This window comes from Heterodontus francisci, unplaced genomic scaffold, assembly GCF_036365525.1.
Source record: "Heterodontus francisci isolate sHetFra1 unplaced genomic scaffold, sHetFra1.hap1 HAP1_SCAFFOLD_99, whole genome shotgun sequence".
NCBI classification, from domain to species: Eukaryota; Metazoa; Chordata; class Chondrichthyes; order Heterodontiformes; family Heterodontidae; genus Heterodontus; species Heterodontus francisci.
The window spans coordinates 3782619-3800980 of NW_027141580.1; the positions used below are offsets into that span (position 1 = coordinate 3782619).

General features: G+C 45.2%; 1 protein-coding gene and 1 non-coding gene across 2 annotated transcripts; both read left to right on the forward strand.

The window, feature by feature from the left end:
* Positions 1 to 1576: 1576 nt before the first annotated feature.
* On the forward strand, positions 1577 to 1650 carry trnat-ugu (transfer RNA threonine (anticodon UGU)). The gene has a single exon. It is a non-coding gene; the product is annotated as a tRNA-Thr (tRNA).
* Positions 1651 to 5617: 3967 nt separating this feature from the next.
* Positions 5618 to 5998, forward strand: LOC137364047 (histone H2AX-like; the record flags this gene model as incomplete). The annotated part of the gene is made up of 1 exon (XM_068027511.1): positions 5618 to 5998. A coding segment is annotated over exon 1 (381 nt), but the record flags the coding sequence as incomplete, so codon positions are not given.
* Positions 5999 to 18362: the final 12364 nt, after the last annotated feature.

Sequence of the window (18362 nt, forward strand, 5' to 3'; positions counted from 1 at the left end):
CAGCAGAGAAAATATACACCAAGCGTGGCAAGTGCAAGGAATTGTTTATTTGGGTCATTATGTCATGTACATAATATACAAATACATTACATGTGTGAATCATTTCTTGAGCACTTTTATACCAGATGTGTCTGAATAAATGGAACCCCGTCACAATAAACACTGTCACCTTCCAATGTTTACCGGAGAGATTTGACGGCCTGATGTGTGTGATTCCCACATTAATGTGTTTCTACAAAGTTCGGAGAAAGATGGAGATATGAATAATTTGCAGGGAAATCTTTAAGCATATCTCCATGTTTCTCACTGACAAAGTTCTGCAAACACATGGATTCAGAAAGAACCTGAGTGCAAAATCAACAAAAATAAACACAGCCAGAGAGACTTGCGATAACCTGTAGCTTAGGGAAAGTACATGATGTAATGGAAGTGATTTAAAAACATTTTTTTGTGAAATTTTTTTTGAGGAATTCATCGTCAAACTTAATAAATGTCAGACCAGTTCTTTTTCAAGAGGGTACTGAAAGTACTAATTTGGCAACTATGTTTACTGGTTGTCACATGACTCAAGTTAAATGTGGAACAGAAACCCTGGTAACAGGGGGAAATGTGGACAGAGTAGTCAGTTGCGCCTCTTGATTGGACAAACCCGGCAGCAGCAGCACACACCGAAGAGGGCAGAAAAATCACAAGCTTTTATTTGTAGCAGTCATTGTGTTTTACCTTCTGGGGTGAGCAGCTGATAAAGTTAGCCTGAAGAAGTGTCAAGGAAGGAGAGAAGATCACAACCCACGTTGTTTTGCTGCAATTCTTTAAAAGACCCTGAGAACTTCACTGTGTCAATTCATCTCTTCGCCTGTCTTTGAAGAAAGCCTGCTAAAATTAATTCTCAACACTGCCTCTAAAAAACTGTTCTAAAAGACCCTCGTGACCTGTCTACGCAAACTCAGAAGTTAGACTAGATACCAGTTTTGGAACAACATATCTCATCTGCTGTTTTCTTCAGGAATGAACAAGTAATCAGCCCAAGTGTTGTTTTTGTCTTGAACAGAACTCAGAATAGTAAAAAATAATTCTTTTTTTTTCAGTTAACCGGTGTATATGTGTGTGCCTGTGTGGGGCTGTGGGAAGAAAGGGGCTTTAATTGTTGGTTAAGGTAAAAAGGGAACTTTTAAAATTTCTACCTGTGTATTTATGCTTTATTTCATGACTAGTTAAAACTTGTTCTGTAATAAACTCATAATTTTGCTGTTCATTAAAGAAACCTGGTCAGTGTCTTCTATTCTGGGAAGAATAGAGTATATGATTGACTGTTTCAGGAAGTGGGAAAAGATAAAATATATGTTGTGACCTGTGGAGAAGTGGGATGAGAATATATAGAAGGGTCTGAAGAAGGGTCATTGACCTGAAACGTTAACTCTGCTTCTCTCTCCACAGATGCTGCCAGACCTGATGAGTATTTCCAGCATTTCTTGTTTTTATTTGAGATTTCCAGCATCTGCTGCATTTTGCTTTGATATTGATATTATATGAAAATAAATAGTGTACTCCTCTGATTTTAATTGTATCGACATCTGGCTCTGTAGCTTAGTTGGTTAAAGCACCTGCCTTGTAAACAGGAGAGCCTGGGTTCAATTTCCAGTGGAGCCTTGCTTCTCATTTGTGATGGAGAAGTTACCTTGTCAATCACTTCCATCTGTGTCTTCTGAACTTTAAGTGAGAATTCAAATTACATGATGAATTTTCATCACAGGAGAAAACAGCCTTTGTGTAGGATGTGAGTTTGGAATGGCTGTTCCTCCTTGTACAGAAATTCAGTGCTGATATTTCAAAGGCAACTTCTTTGATCCAAATTTGTTCACAGTTGCATTCAACCTGGAAAACAGCTCGACATTAATGTCACTGAAGGAAAGTGTGACTGCGTTGTATGTTTCAGAGTGTTTGTGTTGTTATCTGTTGCTTGTGACTGAGACAGGGGCATGATGCAAGTGGGAGGGTTGATCTGAGGTTTGGAACATTTGTCAGTCAGGAACAAGTAAAATCAAAGGAACCAAATAAGAAAGCCTATGTCTCATGTGGTTACCGAGAAACGGTCAGAAGATATTAAACTTTGTTCTGTTCATTAAAGCTGTGTGAACTTTGACCTTTCCTGCCTTTTATAAACAGTATTTGAAGTGTCTCGGTAACAATGTTCAGTGTTGATGAGAGTGGGGTCTGGGTGAGCCTCTGCTGAGTGTGACAGGGTCAGGACTGGATGCAGGAAGTTCTCTGACAGTCTCTCTCTCTCTCTCGCTGATGGGTTTGAGTTTATTTTCAACTGGCAGCTGTTGGTGTTTCGATAAATCAAGTTCCCTCTACCCATTTTTTTGGACAGACAGTGTAGTATAAGGATGTAAAGCGTTAATGCTGAAGACATTGGGATCAATCACTCCCACTGTCAAAGTGATGATGTAACAGTCACATGAGATGAGGTTTGGGAGGAGAGAGCAGCACCAAGGATGCTAGTTTAGGAGGCTTGATGAATGTGTATATAGTATTGTGCAAATTAGAAAAGAGTTCTTAGTTCTTTCAGCAGGAAATGTGTCCCGAAAATATCGAGAAACTCACAATTTTATTATTCAGGAGTCGGAACACAGATATTAATTCCAAGTGACAGTTCTGGGTTCATTTGACAAAAAAAGGTAGAGAATAATATTGCTCACTGATTGAAATCCCCCAGTGTGGAGACAGTTAAACAGGTGATCTGTTGGGGCATCCTTCGATCCAAGGTTTCGGCAGCATTTAATCTCCCTTTTTGGTGAAATTCTCTGTTATTTGCAACTTTTTTTTATCCAGCTTTGATGGGCAAGTGAAAAAACTGAAAAAACTGAACAGTTCCATCCTTTCTTTTCTTCCTTCTTCCCTTCTTTCCATCAGTTTCTCTTTTCTGTCCCAGATCAATACAATGATGAGAATCCCAATTTAATCTGCTGTTTCTGGTGTTTTATCCATTCCAATCAAAGTCAAAGTTCCAATCAAATCTATTTGTTATTCCACAGTGTCTCTCCATGTGTTTTATTCTGTTGTATTCTCTCACAGTCTGTTTGATGATCAATGTTGCATCTCACTCTCTGTTCTGGTGAAGATCAGAAGCAGTGATATCTGTTTACACCACCCGACAAGTCGGCCTGAGGCTTTGCCTCGCCGATCATGTGGAGTTAGGAACATAGCAACATCGGAGCAGGAGTCGGCCATTCAGCCCATCGAGCCTGCCCCACCATTCAATATGATCATGGCTGATCATCCGCTTCAATGCCCTTTTCCCCACACTTTCCTCATATTCCCTTATGTCATTTGTATTTAGAAATCTGTCAATCTCTGCTTTAAACATACTCAACGACTGAGCTTCCACAGCCCTCTGGGTTACAGAATTCCAAAGATTCACAACCCTCCGAGTAAAGAAATTTCTCCTCATCTCTGTCCGAAGGAGCTTCCCCCTTATTTTGAAATTGAGCCTCTGGTTCTCGACTCCCCATCCAGATGAAACATCTTAGCTGCATCTACCCTGACTGTCCTTTAAGTATTTTGTAGGTTTCAATGAGATCACCTCTCATTCTTTGAAACTCCAGAGAATACAGCCCCAGTTTCCCAATCTCTCTTCATAGAACAGTCCCACCATCCCAGGAACAAGTCTGATGAACCTTCGTTGAACTCCCTCCATGGCAATAATATCCTTCCTAAGGTAAGGAGACCAAAACTGCACACAGTACTCCAAGTGCGGTCTAACCAAGGTTCTATACAATTGAAGCAAGAATTCGCTTTTCCTGTACTCAAATCCTCTTGTGATCAAGGCTAACATACTATTCGCCTTCCTAATTGCCTGCTGCACCTGAATGTTAGCTGTCAGTGACTTATTGACTTGGATACCAGGTCACCCTTATATTCTATACCTCAGCTAATAAAGGAAAGGATTCCATATACCTGCTGAACCACCTTATTGACCTGTCCTGCTACCTTCAGGGATCTGTGGACATTCACTCCAACGTCTCTCACTTCCTCTGCACCGTTCAGTGTTCTCCCATTAATTGTGTATTCCTTTGCCTTTTTGACCTCCCAAATGCGTCACCTCACCCTTGTGAAATTTGAATTCCATTTACCACTTCTCTGCCCACCTGACCAGTCAATTGATATCTTCCTGCAGTGCACCGCTTTCCTCCTCCCTATCAACAACACGGACAATTTTTGTGTTATCTGCAAACAACTTGATTGTGCCCTCTACATTTATGTCCATATCATTAATATATGCCACAAAAAGCAGGGGACCTAGTTCTGAGCCCTGTGGAACACCACTGGAAACAGTCGTCCAGTTGCAAAAACACCTGTAACCAATTCCTTTTTGTTTCCTGCCACTGAACCAATTTTGTGTTCAGCTTGCTACATTCCCCTGGATCCCATGTGCTTTTATTTTTTTTAACCAGTTTGCCATGTGGGACCTTGTCAAAAGTCTTGCTAAAATCCATGTAGATCAGATCAACTGCACTATCCTCATCAATCCTCCTTGTTACTTCTTCAAAAACATTCAATCAAGATAGTCAGACAGGAGCTTCCCTTAACAAATCCATGCTGACGAAACTTGATTAATCTGTGCCTTTCTAAGTGACAGTTTATCCTGTCTCTCAGAATTAATTCCAATAATTCGCCCACTATTGAGGTTAGGCTGACTGGCCTTTAATTATCTGGTCGATCACTCGCTTATTTTTTCAAGAATGGTGCAATGTTAGCAATAAAAACAAAAAGTGCTGGACATACACAGCAGGTCTGGCAGCATCTGTGGAGAGAGAAGCAAAGTTAACATTTCAGGTCAGTGACCTTTCATCAGAACAGAAACGTTAACTTTGCTTCTCTCTCCACAGTTGCTGCCAGATCTGCTGTGTATTTCCAATGCAACTAGTTTTTATTTCAGATTTGCAGCATCTGCAGAATTTTGCTTTTATTGCAGTGTTACGAGACCTCCAATCCTCTGACATCACACCTGTATCCAGTGAGGGATTGGAAACTGATGGTCAGACCTTCCACTATTTCCTCCCTGACTTCTTTTAACAGCCTGGGGTACATTTCATCCGGCCCTGATGATTTATCCACTTTCAAGGATGCTAATCCCATTTATACTTCTTCTCTCCCTCAGTTTATCATGTCCAATACTTCACACTCCTTCTCCTTAATTACAATATCTGCATCACCCCCCTCATTTGTGAAGACAATAAAATATTCATTAATAAACATACCAACATCTTCCACCCTGACACATAGGTTACATTTTTAGGTCTTTGATGGGCCCTACTCTTTCCTCAGTTGCCTCTGACTGCAATGTATTGATGAAACATCTTTGGATTTGTTTTGATTTTGCTTGTCAATATTCTTTCATGATCTCTGTTTGTTCTTCATTGCTGCTCCCAAATACCTCTAGTCATGTCCAAACACAACTTATCAGAAGGGGAATTTGAACCCACCCCTGCAGAGAGAATTGTGATCTGAATGAACCGTCTCAGACTGCTCGACCATCCTGACTACCCCATGTGTATGTTTAATGCTGACGAAATTATCCATTCATTGTGAAAGTATTTGTGAGATTGTGGAAATGTCTGGAAGAGGAAAGACCAGCGGGAAAGCTCGGTCCAAGGCCAAGTCTCGTTCCTCCCGGGCTGGACTGCAGTTCCCGGTGGGCCGTGTTCACAGGCTCCTGAGAAAGGGTAACTATGCTGAGCGTGTGGGGGCCAGAGCCCAGGTCTATCTGGCTGCTGTGCTCGAGTATCTGACCGCTGAAATCCTCGAGCTGGGTGGTAACGCGGCCCGGGACAACAAGAAGACCCGCATCATCCCCAGACACCTACAGCTGGCCGTCCTCAATGACGAGGAGCTCAACAAGCTGCTGGGAGGGGTGACCATCGTTCAGGGTAGGGTGCTGCCTAATATCCAGGCCGTGTTGCTGCCCAAGAAAACCAGCGCTCCGGGCACCAAAACCAAGTCAATCTGCCAGGATTTTTTCAAATACTCAAAGGCTCTTTTCAGAGCCACCCACAGTATTTGAAAGGGCTGATTACTGTCTGAAGTCTGCTGCACCCACACCTCTGTCTATCCCTCTTCATCTGGAACAACCAGCGTCATCTTCCATTCCTTTCACCATTATGTGTTTAGCTTGCTTCTCCTTTTAGTCAGTCCAATATCAATGTAATAATGAAATGATCTGTGTCAGTGCTGGCAATTTCCATAGAATTATAGAAAAACTAGGGCACAGAAGGAGCCCATTCAGCCCATCGCGTTTGCTCTGGCCGAAAAATCTAGCCACCCAATCTATTCCCACCTTCCAGCACCTGATCCGTAGACTTGCAGGTTTCAGCACTTCAGGTGCATGTCCAGGTATTTTTAAATGAGTTGAGGGTTTCTGCCTCCACCACCATTCCTGGCAGCGAATTCCAGACACCCACCACCCTCTGGGTAAAAACGTTTCCCCTCATGTCCCCTCTAATCCTTCTACCAATCACCTTAAATCTGTGCCCCCTGGTAACTGACCTCCCCACCAGGGGAAACAGGTCCTTACTGTCCACTTGTCTAGGCGCCTCATAATGTTGTACACCTCATTCAAGTCACCCCTCAGACTCCTCTGTTCTCAGGAAAACAACCCGAGCCGCTCCAATATTTGCTCATAGCTGTAACTTTCAAGCCCTGGCAACGTTCTTGTAAATCTCCTCTGTACTCTCTCCAGAGCAATTATGTCCTTTCTGTAATGTGATGACCAGAACTGTACGCAATACTCCAGCTGTGGCCGAACTGCAGTTTTATACAGTTCTAGCACTACATCCCTGCTTTTCTATTCTATCCCTTGGCCAATAAAGGAAAGCATTCTATATGCCTTATTCACCACTCTATCTACCTGTCCTGCCACTTTCAGGGACCTGTGGACATGCACTCCAAAGTCTCTCACTTCTTCTACCCCTCTCAATATGTTCCTGTTTATTGTGTATTCCCGTGATTTGTTTGCCCTCCCCAAATGCATTACCTCACACTTCTCCAGATTGAATTCCATTTGCCATTTTTCCGCCCACTCAACCAATCCATTCATCTCATTCTGAAGTCTACAGCTATCCTCCTCACTATCAATTATACGGCCAATCTTTGTGACATCAGCAAATTTCCCAATCATACCTCCCACATTTAATTCCAAATCATTAATATATATCACAAACAGCAAGGGACCCAACACTGATCCCTGTGGAATGCCACTGAAAACTGCTTTCCATTCGCAAAAACATCCGTCGATAACTATCCTTTGTTTCCTGTCTGTGAGTCAATTTTGGATCCAACCTGCCACATTCCCCTGTATTCCATGGGCTTTCATTTTACTGACCAGTCTGTCATGTGGGACTTTACTAAAATCCATGTAGACCACATCCACCACACTATCCTCATCAATGTTCCTTGTTACTTCCTCAAAAAACTCAATCAAGTTCGTGAGACATGACCTTCCCTTAACAAATCCATGCTGACTATCCCTGATTAAACTGTGCCTTTCTAAGTGGCAGTTTATCCTGTCCCTCAGAATTGATTCTAATAACTTACCCACCACCGAGGTCAGACTGACCGGCCTATAATTATTGGGCCTATCCCTCACATCCTTTTTAAATACTAGTACAACGTTCGCAGACCTCCAATCCTCCGGCACCTCCCCCATATCCAGTGAGCATTTGAAGATGATCCTCAGCGCATCAACTATTTCCTCCCTGGCTTCCTTTAACAACGTCAGATGCAAACCATCTGGCCCTGGTGATTTATTCATTTTGAAGGATGTCAGACCCTCCAGTACTTCCACTCTCATTATGCTTATCGTATCTAATATTTCACACTCCTCTTCTTTGTCTGCATCATCCCTCTCCTTTGTGAAGGCAGAGACAAAAACTCATTAAGAACCCCACACACATCTTCTGCATCCACTCATACGTTCCCTTGTACATCTCTGATAGGCCGTACCCTTTCCTTAGTTATCTTCTTGCTCTTAATGTCCTGAAAGAACATTTTTGGTGTTTCCTTCAAGTAGTTGTATCCAGTCCACATCCACCAAGTCACCTCTCAGTTTTGTAAAATTTGCCTTCCCCCAATTTAGAACTTTTACTTCTGTTGTATCTTTGTCCTTTGACATGATTATGCCAAAACTAATTGCAGTATGGTTACTAGGGGTGGTGGTGGCGTAGTGGTCTTGTCAGTGGACTTGTCAGTGGATTAGTAACCCAGACACCTCGGGTATTGCTCAGGGGACGTGGGTTCAAATCCCACCATTGAAATTTAAATCCAAATAATAAATCTGCAATTAAAAAGCAAGTCTAATGATGGCCATGAAACCATTGTTGATGGTTGTAAAAACCCATCTGGTTTACTAATGCCCTTTAGGGAAGGAAATCTGCTGTTCTTGTCTGGCCTGCATGCGACTGCAGACCCACAGCAATGTGGTTGACTCTTAAATGCCCTCTGAAATGGCCGAGCGAGCCACTCAGTTGAAACTAAACACTACGAAGTCAATAAAAAGGAATGAAACCAGACGGACCACCCGGCGTCGACCTGCGCACCCGAAATGACAATGGCAAACCCAGCGCTGTCGACCCTGCAAAGTCCTCCTTAGTAACATCTGGTGGCTTGTGTTAAGTTGGGAGAGCAACAGCCTGACGTCGTCATACTCACAGAATCATACCTTACAGGCAATGTCGCAGACACTGCCATCACCATCCCTGGGTATGTCCTGTCCCACGGGCAGGACAGACTCACCAGAGGTATCGATACAGTAGAAAGGGAATTGCCCTGGAAGTCCTCAACATCGACTCTGGACCCCATGAGGTCTCATGGCATCAGATCAAACAATGGACAAGTTAACCTCCTGCTGATTACCACCTACTGCCCTCCCTCAGCTGATGAGTCAGTACGCCTCCATGTTGAAAAGAACTTGGAGGAAGCACTGAGGGTGGCAAGAGCACAGAATGTACTCTGGGTGGGGGACTTCAATGTCCATCACCAACAGTGCCTCGGGAGCATCTCTGCTGGCCGAATCCGAAAGGACATATCTGCTAGTGCTGCTTGATGGCAATGTTGATGACACCTTCCATCACTTTCGGCCCCATCAGTCTATCTCAATCATCAGTAAAATGATGGAAGGTGCCATCAAGCGGCACTCGCTTAACAATAACCTGCCTCAGTGACACTCAGTTTGGGTTCTGCCAGGGCCATTCAGCTCCTGACCTCATGACAGCCTTGGTTCAAACATGGACAAAAGAGGTGAGGTGTGAGTGATTGCCTTTGACATCAAGGCTGTATTTGACCGAGTATGGCATCAAGGAGCCCGAGCAAAACTGAGGTCAATGGGAAAACCCTCCACTGGCTGGAGTCATACCTAGCGCAAAGGAAGATGGTTGTGGTTGTTGGAGGTCAATCATCTGAGCTCCAGGACATCACTGCAGGCGCTCCTCAGGGTAATGTCCTCGGCCCAACCATCTTCAGCTGCTTCATCAATGACCTTAATTCAATCATAAGGTCAGAAGTGGGGATGTTCGCTGATGATTGCACAAAGTTCAGCACCATTCATGACTCCTCAGATACTGAAGCAGTCCGTGTAGAAATGCAGCAAGACATGGACAATATCCAGGCTTGGGCTGATAAGTGGCAAGTAACATTCGGGCCGCACAAGTGCCAGGCAATGACCATCACCAACAAGAGAGAATCGAACTAACTCCCCTTGACATTCAATGGCATTACCATTGCTGAATCCCCCACTATCAACATCCTAGGGGCACCATTGACCAGAAGCTGTACTGGAGTAGCCATATAAATACCGTGGCTACAAGAGCAGGTCGGAGGCTAGGGATACTGAGGCGAGTAACTCACCTCCTGACTCCCCAAAGCCTGTCCACCATCTACAAGGCACAAGTCAGGAGTTTGTTGGAATAGTCTCCACTTGCCTGGATAGGTGCAGCTCCAACAACACTCAAGAAGCTCATCACCATCCAGGACAAAGCAGCCCACTTGATTGGCACCCCATCTACAAACATTCACTCAATCCACCACCGACGCACAGTGGCAGCAGTGTGTACCATCTACAAGATGCACTGCAGCAATGCACCAAGGCTCCTTGAACAGCACCTTCCAAACCTGTGACCTCTACCAACTAGAAGTACAACGGCAGAAAATGCATGGGAACACCACCACCTGCAAGTTCCCCACCAGGACACACACCATCCTGACTTGGAACTATTTCGCTGATCCTTCACTGTCACTGGGTCAAAATCCTGGAACTCCATTCTGAATAGCACTGTGGGTAGACCTACCCCAAATGGACTGCAGCGGTTCAAGAAGGCAGCTCACCACCACCTTCCCAAGGGCAATTAGGGATGGGTAATAAATGCTGACCTGGCCAGCGATGCCCAAAATCCCATGAATGAATAAAAAAAAGCTATCTCCAAAATGGTCACCCACTGCTACTTGCCCAGCTTTATTACTGAAGACTCGTTCTAGAATTGTGCCCCCTCTCATTGGGCTTGTGATGTGCTGGCTATTAAAGTTCTCTTGAATGCAGTTCAAGAATTTTGTGCCCTCTGTGCCCTTCACACTGTTTGTGTCCCAGTTGATATTGGGATAGTTGAAATCCCCAACTATTATTTCCCTATAGTTTTGCACTCAGCAATTTGCCTACATATTTGTTCTTCTATCTCTCTCCCACTATTTGGGGGTCTACAGTACACTCCTAGTAGTGTGGCTGCTCCTTTTTTATTTCTGAGCTCCACCCATATGGCCTCATTTGATGATTCATTTAGCATATAATATAATCCCTCCTCAAAGCTGTATGCCTTCCTTAACTAATAATGCTGCACTCCCACCTTTTTTATCCCTATGCCACATGAAAACTCTATATCCAGAGATGTTGAGCTGCCATTCTTGCCCTCTTGAAGCCAATTTTCCCTTATTGCAATGATATTGTGTTACCATGTGTGGGCACAATGGCGCAGTGGTTAGCACCACAGCTCCAGGAACCCGGGTTCGATTCTGGGTACTGCCTGTGTGGAGTTTGCAAGTTCTCCCTGTGGATTTTCGCCGGGTGCTCCGGTTTCCTCCCACAGCCAAAGACTTGCAGGTTGAGAGGTAAATTGGCCATTGTAAATTGCACCTAGTGTAAGTAGGTGGTAGGGAATATGGGATTACTGTAGGGTTAGTATAAATGGGTGGTTGTTGGTCAGCACAGACTCAGTGGGCCAAAGGGCCTGTTTCAGTGCTGTATCTCTAAATAAAAATAAAAAATGTGATGTTACTTTATCAGCGCAGGCTTGGAGGGCCGAATGGCCTGTTCCTGTGCTGTATTGTTCCATGAGTCTATCTGTGCCCTCAGCTTATCAGCTTTATTTACTATATGAATATACATACAAGAAGAAAAATTAGTAGCAGGAGTAGGCCATTCGACCCCGAGACCCTGCTTCCCCATTCAATAAGTTCACGGCTGAACTGATTACTCCACATTCCCCCCTACCCCCGATAACCATTCACCCCTTTGCTTATCAAGAATCGATGTCCCTCTGCCTTAAAAATATTCAAAGTCTCTGCTTCCACCGCTTATTGAGGAAGAGAGTTCCAAAAACTCACGACCCTCTGAGGGAAAAAAATTCTCCTCATCTCTGCCTTAAATGGGTGACCCCTTATTCTTTAACAGTGGCCCCTAATTCCAGATTCTCCCACAAGGGGAAACATCCTTTCCACATCCACCCTGTCAAGACTCCTCAGGATCTGATATGTTTCAATCAAGTTGCCTCTTTAAATAAATAAATATCCTTTAACACTGCCAAATTCCTCTGCTGCACACTTTTTAAACTTTGCTGCTTCTGTCTTTCAGAGTCATTCGCTAATGTTCTGCCTCCCGTTCCCTGCCCTGAAATTGCCCTGTCTGAAACTGCCCTCAGGTTCCCATCAAGCTGCCAAATTAGTTTAAACAATCCCGAACAGCACCTGCAAGGATATTCATCCTGGTCCTGTTCAGATGTCGACCGTTCGATTTATATAGGTCCTACCTTCCCCCGAACTGGTCCCAATTCCCCAGAAATCGGAAGCCCTCCTTCCTGCACCATCTCTTCAGCCATGCATTCATCTGGTGTATTCTCCTATTTCTATACTCACGAGCATGCGGCCTTGGGAGTAATTTGGAGATCACTACCTTTGAGGTCCTGCTTGCTAATCTCTTTCCTAACTCCCTAAACTCAGCCTGAAGGATCTCATCCCTCTTTCTTCCTATATCGTTGGTACCAATGTGGACCACGACCTCTGGCTGTGCATCCTTGCCCTCGAGAATGCTCTGTCGCCACTCAGTGATATCCGTGATCCTTGCACCAAGGAGGAAACTTGGTTTGCGAGCACTCAAATACCTATCTGTTCCCCTAACTATACAATCCCCTACCAGTATTGCTCGCTTGTATTTTCTACTCCCTCACTGCACAGCTGAGCCATCCATGGAGTGCTGCTCATGACTCTCACTGCACTCTCCAGAGGAACTCTCTCTCCCATCAGTACTCAGAACTGAATACCTGTTGGAAAGTGGGATGCCCTTCAGGGACTCCTGCACTACCTGCCTTGACCTTCTTGTCTGTCTGGCAAACTCCCAATCCCTCTCTGCCTGTGCTTTCTTCAGCTCCGTGGTGACAACCTCCTGAAAACTCCGATCCAGGACGCTGAGGGCAGGGTGCTGCCGAATACCCAGGCCGTGCTGCTGCCCAAGAAAACCACCGCTCTGGGCACCAAAACCAAGTCAATCTGCCAGGATTTTATCAAATACCCAAAGGCTCTTTTCAGATCCACCCACAGTATCTGAAAGGGCTGATTACTGTCTGAAGTCTGCTGTACCCATACCTCTGTCTATCCCTCTTCATCGAGAACAACCAGCGTCATCTTCCATTCCTTTCACCATCATGTGTTTAACTCGCTTCTCCTTATAGACAGTCAGATATCAATGTAATAATGAAATGATCTGTGTCAGTGCTGGCCATTTCCCCGTCCTGATTTCAGACACCACTCTGGACACTTGTTTCCCTTTCCAGGACATTCTTGTATTAATATTCAGCACCACCTGTCACTCAGAAACTTGTCTCAATGAACCGATCCTTTTACTGAACTTCCAACTGCTGCTGTCTATTTCTCGAGGGAAAGAGCTGCTCACTGTGCAAGGATGTGAGGGGAATGTAACCCGGCAGCTGGTGAGAAGGTCCCGTCTTCTCAATCAAAAGCCTTTTATTTTACTTCAGTGATTCCCAGATTCCCAGCTGGTCCGTTGAGGATTTTGCTTTCACAGAAATAACTTGTTAAATACAAATCTGATTCCAACATGTCAGCAACAGGACAGAATGGGAACCTTCTAAAAGGATGAAGCAACTATTTCAGTGGCTTCTCACTGTCCCCCTGAAGCCTGTGTGAAGGGGAATAACCAATAGTCTGTAATTTATTACTTCCACACCGAGTTTGAGTTATTTGTCGCGTGAAAATTGCTGAACGGAATCTTTTACTGTCAGTTACGGATGAGAAGTTGACAAAAATTAGCAAAATAAAGCTGTTCATAAAATAGCGCCAGCAATTTGAGTCGGTAAAAGCAGAATTGTGTTTTAAAAGCTTTTTTTTTTAAATCGTGATGGGAAAATAGATTTTTATGTACTTTTCCAGTCGATCACTTCTTTTCCACAGTGAAATTGGCGGCTTTCACGAATTCAAATATTCTGCCAGGTTGACAGGTTCAGCCAATGATTTGCTGTATTTTGTACTTCGAGGTTCTCCGATTGGATCGTTCATTTTATCTAATGGCCGTGTGGCCGAATGGATAAGGCGTTTAACTTCAGTGTATTTTATGAAGTTATTGGAAGATTGTCGGTTCGAGTTCTGCCACGGTCATTTTGACCCAAAGGGGTTATGCAGGGCTTTGGGGATCGAGTCGGGGACAGAACAGATTGGAAACCCGACATGGACTTGATGGGGCGAAAGGCCTCCTCATGTGGAAAGAGATGCAGTGGTTTTTGTCGAGGTTCATCCCAAGCAACTCTGGAACACAGGAGTCTGTGCTCTGCAGGCTGTTCCCAGGGTTGCACACCGAGATAAACATCAACTGCTGCTGGAGGACTATCAATTCGGTGAAAGACGCCCTTTGGTCTGCCCGAAACTTGCTGGTCTTCCAGCGCAAAGAGTTGTCCACGACCGAATGTTGCAGACTGGCACATTCCAAGGTCCAGGACTACGTGCTTCGGGACGCACTAAAGCTTGGGGCAGCCGCAGCAAAGGCTCAATGGGGAAAGACCACAGTGTAAGGACCCCCCACCAAGCTGAACTGAGGGGCTGGATCCATGGGAAACCCCTCGAACTGTATTGTTGATATTTTCATTTGCTGTAAATGTGAAACTGTAATTGGCATTACAATAGTGAAATGGAAGGATTGTGAAGAAACTCATGATAGTATAGAAGGAAACTGATCTCCCTTGCAATGTTTGTATTTTTTGGTGCTGTTTGAAACTGTTTGTCAATATAATTTTTGCAGATTTTTATGAATAAAGTATATTTTGGAAATTACGAAAAAGTGCTGTCACTGACTTTATGAGAAGAGGGTGACCAATCAGAAGTGGGCTGGTGTTACAGCAGGTTCAAACTGCTGCAATTCCAGGTCCCTGAATGATTGAGCTGAAACTGATCAGTTTCACAAACCCTGTCAGTTTCACTGCAGGAAACACCATCTCGGGGGAAATAACATCACAAATAATTCCATTTGACTAATTATTCAATTATAAGACAAACGGCAGATGTGACGGTGCGATGTTACTTTTCACTGTGAGGGGAGAATCCGCAATCTGGATAAATTATAACATCGTTTGTACGTTTGGAAAAGAAACGATGAAAACTCTCCCCATAACCCTGGTGCGGTGGAACGGCTCAATTCAGAGATTGGAATATAACGAGAGCACAACATAAATCATTAACTGATATTTCCGGCATAAAACACACCCCAGCTCCCGTTCCCATGTCACTGCTGTCCCTATGAGGCGGTGGGTGACTCTGAAAAGAGACTTTGTTTTGTGTTTCTGCAGGAAAACCACAAAGATCCTCCCAGGCAGTGAAACTCACCTTCCCAGAATCTCCATACCAGATTGAAACAGAAAACACAAAGACAGTGAGAAAGTTCCAGAGAGTTACTGAGCATTAAAACCAATTAAATAAACCAATTCTAGAGAGATGTTGGTGCAGCTTTTTCAGAGAGATTGTGGGTGGCTCTTAAAAGAGCCGTTGTGTTTTGAGTGTTTTCACTACATGGTGGAGTTTTACTTGGAGTTGATGTACTTGGTCACTCACTTTGTCCCTTCTCACATTCCGAGCGCTTTGTTGGGTGGAACTATTTATTCAGGCAGTTTCAACAGCTCAGAGCCGACATTGAGTCAGAAACCAGAAATGGGAGTACGGGACACAGGCAAGGAATTGAGGCTGAACCTTTATAAATCTCACTGGTTATCGGCCTCAGCTAGAGCATTGTGTCTAATTCCATGTTCCACACTTTAGCAGGAATGTCAAGGCCTCAGAGAGGGTGCAGAGGAGATTTACTGGAATGGTATCAGAGATGCAGGAATTCAGCTAATATGGAAAGAATAGGGGTCTGGGGTGTGTGAAGCTGGGGTCCATCTTCTTAGAGCAGAGATGTTAATGAGGCAGTTAATAGTTGTGTTCAACATTGTGAAGAGATTTTATAAGAACAAAGAAGTTTGACTACAATTAGACAGAGCCTTGGTGAGATCACACCTGGAGCACTGTGTACAGTTTTGGTTCCCCTGACCTAACGAAGGACATTCTTGCCTTAAAGGAAGTGTAACAAAGTGTCACTCGATTGCATCCTGGGATGAGGGAATTGTCCCATGAGAAGAGATTGAGTCGACAAGGCCGATATTCCTCGTACTCGGCCCTGTGGGACTGGGTCGGCCCGGACCTGCTGGAAGTATACGAGAGTACGCTCCTGGCCGGCAGCATGTCAGAATCCATGAGGAAAGGCATCATCACCCTCATCGACAAGCGAAAGGGGTAGAGGGCAGAAATCAGAAATTGGCGCCCATCTCACTGCTTAATGTTGACTACAAGATTCTGTCCAAAGTCATAGCCAGTCGAGTCAAGTCTGCTCTGGAGTTGGTGATTCACCCTGACCAGACCTGTACTGTACCTGGCAGGAAGATCTCTGATAGTCTCGTGCTACTCAGGGATACGATCGCCTACGTACGGGACAGGAGGGTGGACACCTGCCTCATCAGCCTGGACCAGGAGAAGGCTTTTGACAGGATATCGCACACCAACATGCTGGACGTGCTTTCCAAAATGGGGTTTGGGGAGGGAATCTGCAATTGGAACCAACTGCTCTACACAAACATCAGCAGCGCAGTCTCAATCAACGGGTGGGAATGAGTGTTTGTTGTATTGAACCCTTTGCTGAGTCTATTAGGAAGGATGCGAGCATAAGAAGGGTGACAATCCCAGGTAGCGGAGGCACTCAGGATAAAACCTCCCTGCACATGGATGACGTCGCCGTCTTCTGCTCGGATCCGCTGTCTGTGCACAGACTGATGAGCATCTGCGACCAGCTCGAACTGGCCTCGGGAGCCAAAGTTAACCACGGCAAGAGTGAGGCCATGTTCTTTGGGATCTGGGCTGACCGATCCATTGTCCCCTTCACCGTCAGGTCAGACTACCTGAAGGTGCTGGGGATATGGTTCGGAAATGCCGGGGCGTGCACCAAAACATGGGAGGAGCGGGTAGCCAAGGTACGAAAAAAGTTGGGCATGTGGGGGCAGCGATCTCTCTCCATTGTGGGTAAGAACCTGGTCATCAGGTGCGAGCCGCTCGCGTTGTTGCTCTGCGTGGCGCAGGTCTGGCCCGTACCCCACTCCTGCGCTGTGGCAGTCACCCGAGCCATTTCCTGCTTCATCTGGGGATCTAAAATGGACCGGGTCCGGATGGACACGATGTTCAAATCTCTGGACAAGGGCGGGAAAAATGTTCCCTACGTGGCCCTCATCCTGATGACCACCTTCATGTGCGGCTGCATCAAGCTGTGTGTAGACCTCCAGTACGCAAACTCCAAGTGTCACTACGTGCTGAGGTTCTATCTGTCCCCGGTGTTGTGAAGGATGGGCTTGGCCACATTGCCGCGGAACGCTCCATGCAGTTGGACCGTGCCGTACCACCTATCATTCGTAGAGCAGTTTCTGCCGGAAAACACCTTTGACCACTGGTCCATCAGGCAGTGGTCTGCACGGAATGTCCTCAAGGCCCTACGGGAAAAGGAGACGGTGGATCCTGTCGGATGGGTCCCCGAGCAGACCGTCAAAGTCATTTGGCGGAATGCCTCATCACCAGAACTTTCAAACAAGCACCAAGATGTAGCTTGGCTGGTGGTGAGAAGGGCCCTCCCCGTCAGATCGTTCATGCACACCCGACGTCTGGCCCCCGCCGCACATTGCCCCCGCGTTGGCTGTGATGGGGAAGAGACGGTCGCCCACCTCCTCCTGGAATGTGTTTTCGCAAAGCAGGTGTGGAAAGAGATGCAGTGGTTTTTGTCGAGGTTCATCCCAAGCAGCTCTGCAACACAGGAGTCTGTGCTCTACGGGCTGTTCCCAGGGACGAACACCGAGACAAACATCAACTGCTGCTGGAGGACTATCAATTCGGTGAAAGACGCCCTTTGGTCTGCCCGAAACTTGCTGGTCTTCCAGCGCAAAGAGTTGTCCACCACCGAATGTTGCAGACTGGCACATTCCAAGGTCCAGGACTACGTGCTTAGGGACGCACTAAAGCTTGGGGCAGCCGCAGCAAAGGCTCAATGGGGAAAGACCACAGTGTAAGGTCTCCCCCACCAAGCTGAACTGAGGGGCTGGATCCATGGGAAACCCCTCGAACTGTATCGTTAATATTTTCAATTGCTGTAAATGTAAAACTGTAATTGGCATGACAGTTGTGAAACGGAAGGGTTGTGAAGAAACTCATGATAGTATAGAAGGAAACTGATCTCCCTTGCAATGTTTGTATTTTTTGGTGCTGTTTTGAAACTGTTTGGCAATGTAATTTTTACAGATTTTTATGAATAAAGTATATTTTGGAAATAAAAAAAAAATATTCCTCAGAATTTAGAAGACTGAGAGGTAATCTTACTGGCACCTAAAAATCTTAAGGGATTTAACAGGGTAAATGCTGGGAGGATGTTTCCTCTGGCTGGGGAATCTAGAACTAGGGATCACTGTCTCAGTATAAATGGCTCAATCATTTCGGACTGAGAAGAGGAGAATTTTTTTTTCACTCAAAGC